The sequence below is a fragment of the Bufo gargarizans genome, chromosome 6, assembly GCF_014858855.1.
Source record: "Bufo gargarizans isolate SCDJY-AF-19 chromosome 6, ASM1485885v1, whole genome shotgun sequence".
Taxonomy (NCBI): domain Eukaryota; kingdom Metazoa; phylum Chordata; class Amphibia; order Anura; family Bufonidae; genus Bufo; species Bufo gargarizans.
In genome coordinates this window covers 139,061,569-139,079,990 of record NC_058085.1, presented here as the reverse complement: position 1 = coordinate 139,079,990, position 18,422 = coordinate 139,061,569, and the positions used below count along the sequence as shown (strand labels likewise).

Here is an 18,422-nt window from a genome sequence, read left to right as displayed (position 1 = left end):
GAACCTTATTTATGGACATACCTGTGCAAGCCACCATAGAACCTTCTTTATGTACATACCCGTGCAAGCGATCATAAAACCTTCCTTATGGACATGCCTGTTCAGACGACCATAGAACCTTATTTATGGACATACCTGTACATTGACCATAGAACCATCTTTAAGGACATACCTATGCAAGAGACCATAGAACCTTCTTTATGTACATACCTGTGCAAGCGACCTTAGAACCTTCTTTATGGACATGCCTGTGCAAGCGACCATAGAACCTTCTTTTTGGACTTACCTGTGCAAGCGACCATAGAACCTTCTTTATGGACATACCTGTTCAAGCGACCATAGAACCTTCTCATATACACAACTGCATCTGATCTGCATTTTTTTTTTGCAGATCAGGTTCGGACCTATTATTTTTTTCATGTGCTGTCCGCATCCGTATGCCTGTTCCGTGGTCCTGCAAAAAAAAAAAAAAATAGAGCATGCCCTACTCTTGTTCGCTCTTCGGACAAGGATAGGACATTTCTAGGCACATTAAAAAAAAATGTCATTCACCAGGCCTGGATCCATGTTTTACGGATCCCCGATTTACATATTGCAAAACGGATACAGTCCTGTGCATGAAGCCTTATGGACATACCTGTGCAAGTGACCACTACCTTATCCTGCAGCTAGAGTCCCCTTCTGTATGTAGAGCTTTGCGCCACATTTGGCATCCATTTGGATATGATGCCGTATCATACTTGGATGCGTGCAGTTCCTCAGTGATAGAACTGTCATCCCTGTGGCATTGATTTTGCTATCCCTTTAATACAAGGCTCCCGTGAATACAATAGTAAAATTGGTAGTCAAGATGGGGTTATAATGGAAGGAGAAGATTAACCAAGCACTTGGCCGAGTTCCCAGACTGCTGCTATAGCAATGACTTGTCTTATCTTCCACAGAAGAAAGATAAGACTTCTGTGTACAGTCTTCTGTAGGCTATCCATATGTGTAGTTATTTGCTATCAGCCAACCTAAATAATCCCGTACGCTGCGCCTAGATGAGGGCGGTACTTTTGTTGGAGGTGTAAATATATCTACAGTGTGTTTGGTGCAAACAGGATTGTTGCTTATTTAGCAGGTGGTTCCATGAACATAAGGACTTTTGTTTCTTATACTGTTTATGGAACAGATGGTGGTTTATCTGTCTACAAACAGAAGATATGAATCTTTTTTATTTATATTATTAAATATAATAAATATTATTTAATATTAGTTTTCGTGTTGCCGAGAAGATATTAAGTATGTCTAGTTTCTAGTTTTGGTGCATCTCCTAGGGCTTGTGGACATCATAGAGAAGTGATAACCCTGCCTCTGTAATACATGCCCCCAGCAGTAGGCCAGACATGACGTGCTTTTTAGAAGCGGTTATCCAGTTACAACAGTCCCTTTGACGTGTTAGCCTACTTTCACCCCTGCGTTAAGTGCGGATCCGTCTGGTATCTGCACAGACGGATCCGCACCTATAATGCAAACGCTTGTATCAGTTCAGAATGGATTTGTTTACATTATGAAGAACAAAGTCAAAACGGATCCGTCGTGACTTGCATTGAAAGTAAATGGGGGACGGATCCGTTTTCAATTGCACCATATTGTGTCAGTGAAAACGGATCCGCTCCCATTGACTTACATTGTAAGTTAGGGCGGATCAGTTTGGCTCTGCATCGCCAGGCGGACACCAAAAGTCCGCATCCAGAGCGGAATGGAGGCGGAACGAACCAAAACTGCTGCATTCTGAGCGGATCCTTATCCATTCAGAATGCATTGGGGCTGAACTGATCCGTTTTGAACCGTTTGTGAGATCCCTGAAACGGATCTCACAAACGGAATTCAAAACGCCAGTGTGAAAGTAGCCTTACACATGGCGGCAGACATTGCATTTTGCCACTTTGCCTTACGGGCCGCCAAGTGCAGCACTGTTTCCGTCAACCTCATACAGTTTAAAGGGATCTGTCAACTCCAACCCCCCCACCCCAAACAAGAGTAAGAGATGTATAGTGTAAGTGACGCCGAGTCCAGTTATGTCATTTTTATCTTCATACTCATTTGCATTCCGACATGGTGCTCCCCCAGACCTAGGGTGCCACGTGTCCCAGTCCCGCATTTGGAGAGTCTGTCCCAGGTCCCGGTCACCCTCATTCTGGGACAATGCAGTGTCCCGGAATGACCTGAGCCACCGACCGCTGCTGTGACCAGGGCCGTTTCTTGGACCGGGCGGGCCGGGTGGCCGCCCAGGGCAGAGCGCGGCGCTGTCAGAAGGGGGGCGCCGGCAGGGCACAGCAGTAGATGAGCGCTGCGCTTCCATTGTGGAAGCGCTCACTCATCTCTATAGTCATCTGTATTGCCGTCCTCAGGACGCCGATACAAATGTCTGTGCTGCGGCAGCCGGCAGGGGAGGGAGAGGTGTGTCCCCTCCCTGTTCCTCTGATAGGCTGCCAGCACTAGGTCAGGACAGCACTAACGTCATCGCACCTCCTGAGCCAGCGAGGGACACAGGCCGGAAGAGGCCTGCATCGCATCCTGGAGGAGGTAAGTATAAGTTTATTTTATTTTATATATATGTACAAATTCATAATTAGAGGACCTCATACAACACAGTTTCAGGACTCTTGAGAAACCGATCATCTCCAACTAAGAAAATCATTACCCCATTGTGGTTATATTTACTTTAGTGTTATTTTATAAAGTTATTGTTTTAAGAAGTTTTATATGCTATTATATACATTTTTATTAATTCAAATAAATGTGTACCAAATGGTAGAGTGCTCGTCCTTACACCTTTGATCAAAATATGTACAAATTACAATATTGGCACATAAGGGGGGCTACTGGCACAGACATAAGGGGGACTACTGGCGCATAAGGGGGACTACTGGCACATAAGGGGGGCTACTGGCACATAAGGGGGGCTACTGGCACATAAGGGGGGCTACTGGCACATAAGGGGGACTACTGGCACATAATGGGGGCTACTGGCACATAATGGGAGCTACTGGCATATAAGGGGGGCTACTGGCACATGATAGGGGGGCTACTGGCACATGATAGAAGGTTGCTGGCACATAAGGGGGGCTACTGGCACATAAGGGGGGCTTCTGGCATATAAGGGGGACTACTGGCACTTGATAGGGGGCTACTGGCACATAAGGGGAGCTACTGGCACTTGATAGGGGGCTACTGGCACATGATGGGGGGCACTCAGGCTACTGGCACATGATGGTGGGGGGGCTATTATTACTGGCACATGATTGGGGGCATATCTTACTGGCACATGATTAGGGGGCATCTATGGGGGCACATCTTAATGGCACATTATTGGGTGGCACTATAGGGGCATCTACTGAGGCTAAAAAGAAGGGGTATTTTATATGGGGGGCTCTGTATAGGGGCATTTTATACTGGGACACATTATGGTGGGTACTATGGTAAAGGGGGGAGAGGAGCACTATGGGGTCATCTACGGGGGCATTGAGAAGGGGTATTTTAAATTGGCCCATTATGGGAACATTAGCTCAACTGGGGGCATTACAAGGAGAATTATTTCTACTGGGGGGGCATTATGGTGGGCTTTATTACTCCCCCACGGTATGACCCCCTAGTAGCACCACCAGCCTCTCCCTGCTCTGCTATCCCTCTGCCCCTTCTCCAAATCCTTTTTATGAAATCTTTCTCATTAGGATAAAACACAACATCAGCTCCGCCGAGCCCCCGGCCAAAGTGTGGAAGTGGTGTCCGAGATCCCCAAGGGCCAAGCCAAGTAATGGTAAGTTTTCATGTGGAGTATGTTTATGTTATACACATATAGCATACACTGTGCCCCACAATATACAGTATACGGTATAAATCTATTTCTTAAGAGATGTCTAAGTAGCCAGTTAATGTCTGCAGAAATACAGAAAAATGCACAGGCAGATATGTTTTTGCTAGTCTCAAGTATAAGCTTGACGAAATGCACTTGTGAAAGTAAGTGTCCCTGAATGGCAGTTAGGAAATGTGGTCACCCTACCCAGACCAGCAGTAAAATGAATTGAGAGGACTTCTCTTTGAGTCCTCTCCATTATGTACATGAGCTCAGGAGTCCTCTCAATGCATTTTATTGCTGGTTTGTGGGAGCACAGTGTCAGAATGCAAGTGAGTGTGAAGATAAAAATGACATAATCAGCCCAAGCACCACTTACACTATACACCACTTACTCTCATTTGGAGGTGTTTCGGAGCTGACTCCCTTCCCTTAAACCCTTTAGTGACCACCCATACACCTTTTTGTGGCATTCACTAAGGGGCCTTAGGCTAGGCTTTTCACGGCGGCCCAGTCTAAGCATTGCATGGGTCCCCAGTGCAGCGGAGAGCAGGGGCTTGGCTCTTACATGAGACCCGCAATCCTGCTCTAACAGCCCAGACCAGCAGGAGTGCCAATCTGGGCTGTTTTAACCCCTTAAGTGCCTCTGTCCCCCATTGGAACCCCGCAAATGTGATCTCCGGGTGCAGATGCATGTATAGGCTGGCTGGGACCTGATGTAGGCCTCAAGCCTACCTTGAGTGTTCCCCAGCAGGCTGTAAGACTATTAAGTGGTTAAAAAAAAAGTTAAAAACAAAAACAAACATTTATTAAGTTAAGCAATACGCTTTTTTTTATTGAAAATATGCTTTTCAATGAAAAAATTGCAAAAATAAAATCTCTAATATCACACGACTAAATTGCTATAGTCAAAGCTTGGTGGCTGTATCAGCAGCCAAAATAAGACAAATTGATATCACATGGGGTAGTAAGCGGATATTAAAACTTAACATTTAATAAATATACATTGTAAAAAATATTAGCCCAAAAATAGTTTGATCGTGCAATGTACATACAATACATATATAAAGTTATGCCTAGTCATCCAGAACTGTATGATGGATAAATGCGAGTGGGAAGGAGGGAGTAGCAAGGACAGTAGTTAAGAGATAAGGTAGCGGGTCTTTGTCCCTATATATCCTTATATGCTAATCCTCAGACCCATAAGACTAAAAGTCCCTACCTCTCACTCTTGAAAACAGGACAGTGACTGCCCAGCTTCGTCAAGATGTATAAGGAAAGGAGAGGAGAAACAGTAGTAACTAAAGGTGTTCCAACGCATTTCTTTGACTCACACCAAATCATCAGGGGACAGATACATCGAATGATGTTACACATACAAAATCTATAGTATAGATGATTGTTCAAAGCGGGGACTAATCGCTTAAGAGGACTACTTGGCTGTCCGATGAGGTCCAAAGTAAAGGTCCGCTGTAGCGTTTCAGAGGTCCTGCGTATGACAGTCCATAATGGCCTTACTTACATTTATAGCGTGCGCCGGCCCGCTCTTCCCACGGCCCCTGCGTCACATGACCGGTCACGTGATGCGTCACCTGACGCAGCGGCACACGTGACCAGAAGTGTGCGGCAGTCTCGATCTTAATAAACCCCTAAGCTGGCGGTGGTTCCACCGAACGTATCCTTCCTAGTTGTCTTGCATTTAGAACTTTTTTTTTCTATGCCTGAAACAGGCGTAGAAAATGGTAAATGAGCAGGCCTACCGCCCCGTCCCCACGCACGCCAAACCCATTATTTTAGACCTGGCATGAGCGAGAGAAGTTGCAGATTGCGGCACAACTAGGCGTATTTCAGCTTAATAAATGACCCCCTACATGTATTTGGTATTGCTGTAATCGTACTGACTCAGAGAATAAAGAAATTCTGTTATTTATGCAGAGAAATGAATGCTGCAAAATTTATAAAACTCAGTGGCAGTATTGTTGTTGTTTTTTCACATCTCCCTCTCAGAAAGGGTTGATAAAAGTTATGTCTAGCTCAAAATGGCACCATTAAAAACTACAGGATATGGCTACATAGCAGAAAAATAAAAAAAAGTTATAGCTCTTGGAAGGCAACGATGAAAAAAGGAACAAAAATGCTTGGTTAGTAAGGCCCAAATCAGGCTGGTCACTAAGGGTTAACCCCTTAGTAACCAGCCTGATTTGGGCCTTACTGACCAAACGCACACACAGCGGCAGCACACATGCTCTTTGTCACTGTTGTTTGGAGAGGAATAACAGAGGACTTGGGACCCCAGTTTAACTGGTGGAAGTTCAGCATTGAGATCCACAGGAATCATGCATTAAATGCATCTTTCTCCACTTGTATAATGCTTCTTCTCCTCCTTCTGCCTCCTGAACTGATCATTCACTCTCAATTCACAGCTGAAATCTGTCTTGAGAGATTAAATGGACTATCAGCTTATTGGGGGACTGGATTACTTGCTGCCATTGAAGTCCATGGAGGAGGAGACCAAGGCACAGACAGATGCTGGAGTCCCCCCCCCCCCCATCCCTTCCCAGTGATTGATTCACAGCAACACTGCTCAGTACTGTTTTTTAAAGAGAACTTGTAGCCATGAAAATGCAAAGTAATCTGCAGGCTGTGTGATGTAGAGCAGGAGGAGCTGAGAAGATTGATATATAGTTTTGTAGGAAAAGATTCAGTTTTTCATTCATTTTAATTTTTGCTCATTTTGGGCATTGAAGTCCAGGAGGCGGTCCCAGAACGAGCAGTAATTTAAATGTATAAATTACAGGTTTTATTGATTTTTATTTTCCCCACAAAACTATATATCAATCCGCCTGCGCTCTTCAACACTATTTTCAACCTTATAGGTTGCATTTAAAGGGGTTCTCCGAGAATGAAGACAATGAAAATACATAAATATTACTTTATTATAAATATTTTCTCAAATACCTTTTTTATTAGTTATAATGAATTGTTTTGTCTGTGGAGCAATCATCAGGGGAAACAAAATGGCCGCCGTCCTATTAGTGCACACATAACCTGTCCTAATCACACAGGAGGACAAGTTACTTCACAGCACTGAGCTAAAGAGCTGCCTCATCCTCCTCTCTGTAAGGAATTATGATCCTGAATACAGTTTAATATGATCTTCAGCTGAATCTCTGGGGAATGGAGTTTATGAGGAGAGGAAATGAGCAGCAGTTCTTGTATGCAGTCTCCATAACCACAGTCTGTCCTGTCCATCCTCTCTATACTTCCTTTCCTACGGAGATTCAGGTGAAGATCTTATCATCTGTATTTAGGATCATAATCCCTGACAAGCATCGCAGAGAGGAGGATGAGGCAGCTCTTTAGCTCAGTGTTGTGAAGTAACTTATCCTGCTGTGTGATTAGGACAGGTTTTATATACTAATAGGACAGCGGCCATTTTGTTTCCCCTGATGATTGCTCCCCAGACAAAACGATCCATTATATCTAATGAAAGGTATTTGAGAATACATTTATAATAAAGTAATATTTAAGTATTTTCATTTTCTTAATTCCCGGAGAACCCCTTTAATGTACTATAAAGAGATAGCAGAGCAGAGTCTCCTCTTCTCTATGTAGAGTGGAGCTCACGGGGAAATAACAATTTGAGACTGAGCTTATAGAGGGACAAACTGGTGATTAAATACAAAATATAGGTATGTAATGGGCAGAAATAGTGCCACTCCTCATGTACACAGAATACCTTAGTCTGAAAAATCACCTGAAATGACAGGTATGTCCAACCCTCAGTTGGTTGGGGCATCGCTATCGTTGGGGGTCTGACATCCTGTACCCCCTCTGATCACCTGTTGGAACTACACGGCTCTGTCTGTTGTGCAATGGATGGAGCTGGTTAACGCAGTGTCGATCCCATTCACGTCAGTAGGAGCAGTGCTGCAGTGCTGTCCGTCCACAGCTCAATAGGTGGAGCTATATAGTTCCCACGCTGGAGATACTGCAGAACAGCTGATTGGCAGGGTGCAGGACGCCAGGCCCCCATGATCAGGTAGTGACTCGGGATCACCATCACTTGTAAAGGGTTGGACAACCCCTTTAAGTCCACAGCATGCCTATGTTCTTAGTGTATAATGCATGTTGTTGTTATGATAGAGAATGTCTTTCATTAATAACTGCTTGTATCCAACAGGTGGCTCCTCTTCTGAAAACGACTGTGCGTTTGAGCCGGATTACTCCATCACCTCTCTCCCTGTGCCAGAGGGCATGCAGCATATACGTATGATGGAGGGCATGTCCCGCTCGCTGCCCTCCTCGCCCCTTCTTACTCACCAAGCCATCAGTGTGCGGCTTCAGCCAGTCAAGAAACTAACTGGTAAGGGCAGTTCCTAGTAATTAAGACTTCTTCAAAAGTACTTGCCGACCATTATCGATGATTCATCCAGGTATGAAGGCCAGGAGGGGTTCAGTGATGCACATGTTCAGATTGTACAGCACGTGGGAGCCTGGCATTGGACCACATCCTTAAAGGCTTCAATTGTACTTCCTAGAGTTTTTCTTGCTTTTCATTTCATGTTTGAGTTTGGCCATTTTCAGATGGCCATAATGCAGCTGCATTTTAGTATCCGTTACCCCTCAGTCCTAGACTTCTATAGTAATCCACTTGGTTCAGAAGAACCTTAGCATTGAAATTTAGGTAAAAAAAAAAAACTGGCCACTTTATGGCTGTCTGAATGTGGTCTTATGTTTATGAATCGTTCCACATATGAATGTTCCAAATGTTTTTGTGCCCTATTCAGACAGTATGCAGTGCCTGCTGGTGTTCTAGTTAGCATCGCTATATCTTCCATGCAAGGTTCAGCCTTTGGGCCTGGCATGTAGGTGTCAGCTTGGTGACCGGCACATTCGGCATTACATCTACCTCCCTTTACAAAACACGTGCTTCTACCTCCTGTATCACGAGACGCATTCCTATTAGGCCGTCTGTCTAGACCAGCACTAGATTTATCAACCAGGCTCAGCCTGGATGATAGATCTGCTGCAGGGATAGACACTTTAGTCTAATTCTATAGCAATTATTGGTTGGCTTACTTTTAAACAGAATTTATTTTGTGGCGCTTTGTAGGTCCCACCATTTTTTCAGCAAAGGCTTGCCCTGTTCCCACTAAGTCACTCCAGCTTTTTGAAAATGCCAGAAAATTCGGTAGAAATCCTAGTTGTACCAAATTGTGCCACTTTTTAGACAGAATCAAGGCACAGACACATTAGTAAATCTGGGCCGCAGGGTAGGAGCGTATATATGTCTATTAATACGGTAGTATGGCACAAAGCTATGACAGAAAATAAGCCAAACAATAGCAAGACTAGAACAGTGTCTAGCCCTGCACAGGGGTGCACCTAGCCTTTCTCCTGCCTGAGGCGAAAACTGAAACGGCGCCCTTAGATGGGTGTATTTCAGCAGTGCCTATGTGATTTGTACATTTCACCCTCAGGCTTCCGAGTTCTGCATTGGTTCCTCAGATTGTCTGCTTTTGGAAAGTGAATCATTACTGAGTAACATACGTGTATCTCCGCTTCTTTGTATACATGTACAATGCACCTATATTTCTGTATTAAATTATTAAGAGCTGCTGAGCGGGGTGAGAGACCATTGTGATTCATAGGAAGGCTCACTGACAATGTGTCTTCTGTCTGAGCGCATGAATAATGGACGAGCACCTCATACAGGTCATTATTATATAACATCCCTCTACGCCCCCGTCAGGGTGGCACATGGACATAGCATGGTTACTAAGCCCTGGAATAGTTGGGGTTTTCTTATACTAAGTGACTGAATACTTTAGGGGAGATTTATCATCCCCTTTGGCCACTTTTCCAATGTAAAAAAAACAAACAAACAAAAAAAAAACGTGATTTTTTTTAAATGCCATTGATTCTAAATCTATGTGCAAGTGACATTTCCACACTGCCCTCGCCACTTTCCGAAATGGGGCACAGCAGGGCCACTAGCCCTGGCAAACTTATTATCAGTTATGCCAGTTTTCTGGGGGGAAGGAGGTTTGTTGCAAACGTCGGTCTCGATAAATGACCCCCTTGCATTGTTCAACTAGTGGCAAACATAAAAAAACTTAAAGCCTGGGATTACAGCTTAGCCTTCTTCTATTTAAAGGGAACCTGTCACCATGAAAATGCAATGTAAGGTACAGGCAGCATGTTATAGAGCAGGAGGAGATGAGCAGATTGATATTTAGTTTTATGGGAAACGAATCAGTAAAACTTGTATTTGTTTTATTTACTTGCTGATTCTGGGCTATGAAGTCCAGGAGGCGGTCCTATCAGTGATTGACAGTTATCTCTGTATACACAGTCATAGGGGAGAGGCTGTCAATCACTGATAGGGCCGCCTCCTGGACTTCAAAGCCCAGAATGAGCAGGAATTTAAATGAGTAAAATAAGTTTTGCAGAATCTTTTCCCGTAAAACAATTTAGTCATCCATGTCATGTCGACAACACGTGGTCACTGCAGCCAATAACTGGCCTTGTCAGATGCACTGCTGAGGCCAGTGATTGGCTGCAGCACTCATGTGTTGTCATTGTGACGTCACCCCTGAAGCTGGGTAAATAGAGCCTGGCCAGAAGAAATGGAGTAGCTGCACAGAACTGTCAGGTAAGTACTTACCTGTTCTTTATTTCAGGTGGATCATGCGGGTTGTCTGGTTTCCTGCTGAAACTGGACAACACCTTTATTGGGGGTGTTAGACACAGTCCATTGAAAAGAATGGGACTGGTTCTGGAAAATAGCATTTTTCAGAATACCCCTGACATTTTACCGTCACACGAGACTCCTATTGTGGACCACACCCACATGGAGGAGACTTCTCCCAGTCATGGCTACACATGCCCATTGTTTCCAGTCATAACACAGACTTTTTGTAAATGTGCAAAACTGGGTTGTGGTATTGGGTCATCCAAAGATAAAATGGCAGCTTCCTCTGCCTGCAGACAGGAGCACTATGAACCATGGCAAATGTGCACCTGATCATGGGCTAGTGGGCGCCATGTGACGCTGCTGCTGTATTAATACCCATCTTCTTCACGCCGTTAACCCTGACTAGCGTTGGTGTCTATAGAGCAGCTGCTACTGTACGATTCTCGATGCTGTCACCTTAAGAGGCTTAAAGACTTGCTTATTGAGTTAACTGGCTTGATTGTCTAATGAGGCTCTGCAGGTCTGACTCACACAGCGAGCCCAGCGTTATTCGTCTCCCAGAGGGGCCACTACGCCATAAATTTTGCTTTAGAGATCGATGCGGACTCTGCAAACCTTCATCTATTGCAGCAAGGCAATGTGTTATGTAAGTGGCGTGTGCTCCTTTCAGACGGCATTAAATTCTTAATGTGGTAGAGACGCCTGTGTATTACAGGGCCATGATGATTGCGTAGACAAGCTGTACAGCTCGGCCACCTTTTTAGCAGTATGTATAGTAAAATGTTTGCTGTTAATAAAGTTATAAGAAGCAGAGGAAAACAACGCAGCTTACAAATCGTAGCGCAGTGGGAACCAGCCCTTACATTACATCCTCCACTCAGATATTAAAGGGGTTTTCCGAGATTTTGATACCGATGACCTGTCCTTCGGGGACCCCCGCTGATCAGCTGTTTAAGAAGGCACCAGCGCTGTGAGCGCCGCGCCCTTCTCTCTGCTCACCAAGCACAGCGCCGTAGACTATGCTTGGTATGGCACTCAGCCCCATTGAAGTAAATAGGGATGAGCTGCAATCTAAGCACAGCCGCTATACAATGTACGGCACTGTGCTTGGTGAGCTGCGTGAAGGAGCACTGGTGCCTTCTTAAACAGCTGATTGGCAGGGCTGTCAGATACTGATGACCTATCCTGAGGAAAACCCCTTTAAAGGGGTTGTGCAGGATTAGAAAACCTGGCTGCTTTCTTCTAGAAACAGCGCCACCCCTGTCTAGGGTTGTGCCTGGTAATGCAAGTAGGCTTGCCTAGAGTGAATGGGGCGGTACTGCAATACCACACCCAACCTGTGAACAGGTGTGGCGCTGTTTTTTGCAATACAGCAGCAAAGCCTTCCTAATCCAGAACAACCCCCTATTGTACTAATAATCCTTATGTATTATGATTTCTATTATTTTACTAGAATGCTCATGACAGCAGGTTAAGCTATTCCGATGCTCAAAAACGGATGGAAACCCGACGAGGAGAGCTGTCATAAGTTACAGACCTAGTGTAACGGTGCACACGCATGTACCATAGAGGAGATTCACTACTCAAAATGCAGTTTGTGCCAAAACCTTGTGTCCGTTCGTTGGACCCCATTTTGTTACCGTTTTAGACACTGTTAGTGTTGAGCGAACTTGTGTTTTAAGTTCGGCGTCTAAAGTTCGAGTTCAGGTTATCAAAGTATCCCGTTATGGATTCTAAATTCCGTTATGGTCCGTGGTAGCGGAATCCATAACGGGATTCTTCGATAACCCGAACTTTAGACGCCGAACTTAAAACACAAGTTCGCTCAACACTAGACACTATTATACAGTTTTTGTGACTTCTACAGAAAAGGGGGTCTGGCTTAAATGAGAAAAGGGGAGAGGTGTAAATTTGGACTAGACAGTCTAATAATGCACCAGATTTATCATCATCATCATCATCATCATGTGACTAGAGTACAATAGACCAGTGGTCAGATTGGAACTCACTGCATCATAAATCACCAGAATGCTGTGAGTTCATGTCAGAGAAGCTGCTGCCAGTCCAGGGGATACAGACAACACACGGGCAGTGTTTCCCGGACAGCACGTGGTCGTGTGCGTGTGGCCTAAGACTGACTAACAACTGATTAAAGGAGTTGTCAAAAGCCGTTTTGCTGACATCTTCAAGAGCAAATGTTGGACAACTTCTACATGGTCAGAGCAGCTGTACATATTCAAAAAGTTGCAGAAAAAACTACGTAGCATTTACAGCGATTCGGTAAGTTAGAATTTGGCATATCTCACTTTTTACATATGTGCCCCAAAATTTTGCACACAGAAATGTTGTGAAAATATATGAATGATGTTATATAACATTGATCTCAGTTTGGTGATGGTCAATGCAATGTCCACTCATTCAAATCAGATGACCTCAGATTGACTGGTCACACTTGACGGTAAGGCCTGTCTGATGACCAGAGTACACAACTGATTGAAGAGGTTGTCCATAATGATAAAACATCTCAGACAAGCTCTAAAATGGCTTAAAAAACATCTACTCCTCTTGTTCTCCAGCACTATTTTCTGTGGTGCTGATCCAGTTCTCCAGGCTCTACTTGTTGAGAGTCGGCAGTGGTGATGTGTCTGGTGCTGTATCCTGGGATGTCACAGTGATGTCACAGGATACGGTACCTCATTGCTGCAGCCAATCGCTGTCCTCAGACCGCTGAGAACGGTGATTTGTTGTAGTGGTCACGTGACTTACAGTATTCAGGCATGTCAACCACTCCAGGAGAACCGGGTGGTGCCACAGAAAATAGCGCTAGAGTAACAGCTGAGTGTAAGATGTTTGCTTTTATTAATTTTAAGTCATTTTAGAGCTTGTCCGAGATTTTTAGTTATCTTGTGCGAACTCTTTAAAACCAGAAATTATGATCACAAACTCTAGATGTCATTTACTCTCAACAATGATCACTAGATATGATTGGAATCCATAAAATTGCACAAAAATGTGTAATGTGGAAACTTGTTCAGTCCACAACTATCTCTCCCGACTTAAAAAAAAAAATGGAGCTATAGAATTCACAGCTGTTGTACACCTCTGCATAGGAACAGATGAGGGATAATTTTAAAATCCTACATCTCTGATCCTCGTATCCCCAACATTTTGCTGTCAGTGGACAGTTGGGAGTCCACTTTTGTACACATTGGCCAATTACACCAAAAGTAAAGAGTCTGGACAACGTTATCTGATGTGTATAAACCACTAAAGTAAGTGAATTTTTACATTGTGGTGATGAAATATCTCTAGGTGTAATTGGTGCCCAGGGAACTACTGTACTTTGTCAGCTCGCACACAGGGTTGACCACCAACACCTATAGTCCATGAGATACCTCCTGGTTCTAAACATGACCATACACACAGAAGTTGGGCGATAACTGAACAGCTATTTTGTTTATCGGACAAAAATTTCAAACATGGCCAGCTTCTTATCAGACGACAGTGGTCTTGCATCATTCGGCTTAAACAATCGTTCATTGTTAAATTTCAGACGATGAATGATCTTGGTTGAAATCGTCTGTTTTGATCAACCTTAACCCAAGGGTCTATTCACACGTCCGCATGTGTTTTGCGCAAAACACGGACACCGGTAACGTGCGTTCCGCATTTTGCGGACCGCACATCATCGGCACTCTCATAGAAAATGGCTATTCTTTTCCACAATTGCGGACAAGAATAGGACATGTTCTATTTTTTGCGGAACTGAAGTGCGGATCCGCAAATGCGGATGTGGACAGCACATTCCGGCCCCATTGAAAATTAATGGGTCCGCACCTGTTCCGTAAAATTGCGGAATGGATGCGGACCCATTTTGCGGACGTGTGAATGGACCCATAGGTGTATTGCGACCGTTAGACTACTGCAGAAGTAGCAGGAGACCAGTCTGTTTCTTTATGTAAAAAGTTGCTACAATATATTCACTATACTGCAGTATATTTTATTCTTGTACCAAATCATTAGGGGGAAGATGCCTTACTGGCTGTCATTCACTGCTGTCAGTCTTTGCAAAGTGAGGATGAAGATAAATACCTTCCACCAAAATCAAAATTTCATCTCATACATGCATATTACAATTCATTGACAAAAAAATATATAACTCACTCAGATAGAAATGTTGGATTGCTGCAAAACTCAGCATGTATTTATGTCTCAGCCAGATCTGTAAATGATTACTGGCGGAGTCTGATTAGACACTGGGTCTCCTCCTAGAAAAAGGCTTTCAGAAGCTACTTTGGGGCAGTTTACTTTTTTGTTAGAGATCGTTGACTGCTAGACATGTCTCTACAATGCACTTAAAGACTTTTTCTCCAGAAGACAGACTTTGAGAGGGGGCGCATCATTGAACTAAGAGAAGCAGGATGGTTATTTCGATTAATTGCCGGCCATTTAGTCCATTTTGACTTACACCAAGGTTTTGGGATCAGTAGTTACGTGAGGGCATGCACACACGAGGAACAGGTCCTGGACAGCTCAGACAGACTGCCAGTAGAGAGGATTGTTTGATCTCCCTACAAGCACGAGCTCCCAAAGTTTTGTTGTCCACCATCCAGACACAGGTAGCATCTTCATTTCACACCCCTTTGTCTGCCCGGACCATGACCTTCATTTGCAGTAGTGTCATGAAAGAGAAACTGGAACTGTATCATCTTTGGCGATAAATCCATGTTTTGTTTGGGATTTGATTATGGTTGGGTATGAAGGCCTGGTGGTGAGCGCTTCAATCCTGCCTTTGCTGTGGAGTGACACACTGCTCCAACTCCTGGTGTAATGAGCTAGTAAGCCATCACATATGAGAGTCAGTCACCACTAGTAGTTACACCAGGGACACTATCAGCTCAGAGATATGTGTAGGACATCCTGTGGCCACATGTGTTGCCTCTCATGGCAGGGCTTCCAACTGGTATTTTCCAGCAGGATAATACTCACCCACACAAGTGTTTCCCAGGAATGTCTCCACCAGATTGCAACACTTTCTTGCAGTGTCAGACTGGGGTGCCTAGGGCCCACCAGTAAAATTCATTCTAGGGGCCCACTGTATAACTGCATGTAAATCCTACCTGCTTGCACTGCAGCGGACAGCAGCAAGACTCTCAAGATGATTGATTATAGGTGTCCCTGAACGATTTTGAGAAGGCAGGTCCCTGGGGAAGGAGGGTACCTTGTTGGCTACCACCAGATGTGTCGTCTGTAATAATAAACTGCTTAGTTTTTTAATCTACCCACTTTTTATATGGATGCCTAGGCAGGTTGAGATGCTGTCGGCTGCCTCTCCTTATGTAGTGCAGTTAGTCTGTTGTGCCATGTGCCACTAATGCAAGAGGTGGAGGACTTGGAGCCCACAATGCTCACGGCACCACCGGTGGATTCCCCTGTCCCCATGTGGGAAAGTCTGAGCCTGCTTCCTTTTTCCTGTTTGGTTATCGGATTTATTAGCAATTGAGCATTTGTAGGACCAGCTAGAAATCCAGCTTCAGTAACCTACGAGCGTGCAGGATCTACAGGCCCATATGGAACATCTGTGGGCAAATGAGCCACAGGATATCTGCCTCAAACCCTCCCCACGCATGCACAATTCAGTAGAGCGTGCATGTGTTCTGAATGAGGCTAGGGGAGTAAGTCGCTGTTAGACACCTCAGCAGCTTATCTCCCCAGGAACAAAAGGATCAGGCATGTTGAAATCCAACTGTGCTCCGGCGAATACTTTGTCTATGGCCAGCCTGACCAATAGTGACACAATCTATAACTTATCACCACCGGTTTGTATATGGAACATATAATACTGCATATAGCACTTTAGTATGTTTCATGTCTGTGAGCTACAGATGTGCGCTGCTGTGAGCATTATTGTAGTAGTCTATCTGCAGTGCCAGTGCTGAGTGGGTAATGTTGTGCTGGCATAAAAAGCCGCAGTACATTGTCAGCAGAGCCCTTATGTCAAGGTGAGATTAATGCATTGTTCGTTTAATCCGCCGGCTCCTGTATGGCTTATTAAACATTCTGCCCATGCCCTCTGCTGAGCAGCAGGCTTTGCACACAGTGCAGGGTCGAGAAGATGTGTGAGGAATTAGCAAGACATGCCACGCTACAGAGCGTCAGAGTCAGGAGGAGTGACGTGCCGATTTCTAGCTTTGCGGCTAGCTGTGGGTCCCAATGACGTGCATGGGGGGCGTTGTTGCTGCTGTGGTCCCAGACATACAGATGCATCGCACACGCACTCTGTGCTTCCACAGCAGAGATCATGCACCATCCAGACATGTCCCTGATGATCAGAATTCTGGGAAATGATTGCTGCTATGTCTGCTCTGCACAACACCATCTCGTCTTGTTTTATACCTTCCAGGCTGTAAGTCGGAGACATGCAAATCAGTTATGAGGCGTATGAGGAGCGCGGCTTGAATTGTGCCAGGCTGTTTTCGTTGTTTCTTAGGTTTTATTTTAGCATGGGAGATTAGGAATAAAGAGCCCTTATGTTAGGATTTATGTATCTTGACAATCCTGCTGACTGAGACGTGCTCTAGTACTGCCATACATTTCTAGCAATTTTCAATACGAGGTCAGGTAGAACTTCCCAGGCCTTTCCAGTGACGTTTTGGGTCAGAATTTACTGTTAATGTAAAATTTTCAGTGCGCATCTAATTGCATTTCTTTATTGTATACCCAAAGTACATTCTGCTGTGTAGCCTTATGAGCCCATACTGTCCTCAGAGGCCATCTTCATGGCTTCCATGGGGTCAGATGGGGAAAAAAGGAACCCTGTTCCAGTTCACTCTTTATTCTGACAGGAAACAAGGGAACACACTGAAATGAATGATATAAGTAAGCAAGAAACATAGTTGCCTTCATTTTTATTTATTTTTTATAAATTTTATTGAGGGAAGAGTTATACAAGTTATTACTTGATTACAATAGTCGGTGTATACATGTACATTACAGATCTGTCATTGCTTACAACTATCATCCTATAAAAAATAAGTTTTTCTGCAATAATTGAGCAACAATTCCCATTTTATTATTTTATTACCACTTTTCAATCTTTTAACTCATAACATGTTAACCTTTTAACATCCCCTGCTCCATGACTGTATCAAAACCCTGTTGTCCTCCATCTTTTTATAGTCTGTTAATAGTCATTAATTTCCTCGTTGGGAATTAATCTCCCCAATGTCCCCTTCACTTGTTCCATAAGGTACCACTTACTTTCTTTGAACGGTGCCACCGCCTCCTCTAATTCCTTACTAGACATAGAGTGTAGCATAAATGTTTTCCATTTGTGGAAAAAGTACTTGGTCGCCTTTTCTTTTTCTGTGTCTAGTCTCTTTGTTTCATAGTACCAATCACTCAAAACTAGGAGATGTGGGGGATAGCCAGTGTCTCAGTATATTTTTTTTAACCGATAATAATAAAAGATGTACTCCCTTGATACCTATTTCCTTTGTTGAGTTTTCAGTAGGTTCCAATAATATAGCGGAAGAAGCATTGTTGTGGGGAAAGTGGTATATCTACAGTATGTCCCATACCTTCTTAATATATTCAATAGCTGCTTTCCACAACTGGTTTAAGTTGGGGCATTCCCATAGACCATGTAGTAAGTTAGCTTTCTGTAGATGACATTTTGGACACCATTTAAGGTAATGTGCCGGGGCATCCCTGTATGAAAGGTCAAAAGCCTATGTAGCTTTATGTATTATTCTAAATTGCATGCTACTGATAGCTTGTCTTACTTTTTCCATATCTGCCCTAATTTAAGGTGTTAAAGCAGGATCCCCTAACTCAGTCTCCCATTTTTTGAATACTCCTCTCCCAGTAGAATTGATTGTATAT

The 18,422-nt window shown here is 44.0% G+C and overlaps 1 protein-coding gene across 5 annotated transcripts in view; it reads left to right on the top strand.

The window, feature by feature from the left end:
• Positions 1–18,422, top strand: part of TANC2 (tetratricopeptide repeat, ankyrin repeat and coiled-coil containing 2) — a 479,564-nt gene that overhangs the window by 352,449 nt on the left and 108,693 nt on the right. For all 5 annotated transcript variants that reach the window (XM_044297175.1, XM_044297173.1, XM_044297174.1 and 2 more), the window contains one exon: positions 8,022–8,204. In XM_044297175.1, the coding sequence (XP_044153110.1) occupies positions 8,022–8,204 (183 nt within the window). The remainder of the gene's footprint in view (positions 1–8,021; positions 8,205–18,422) is intronic.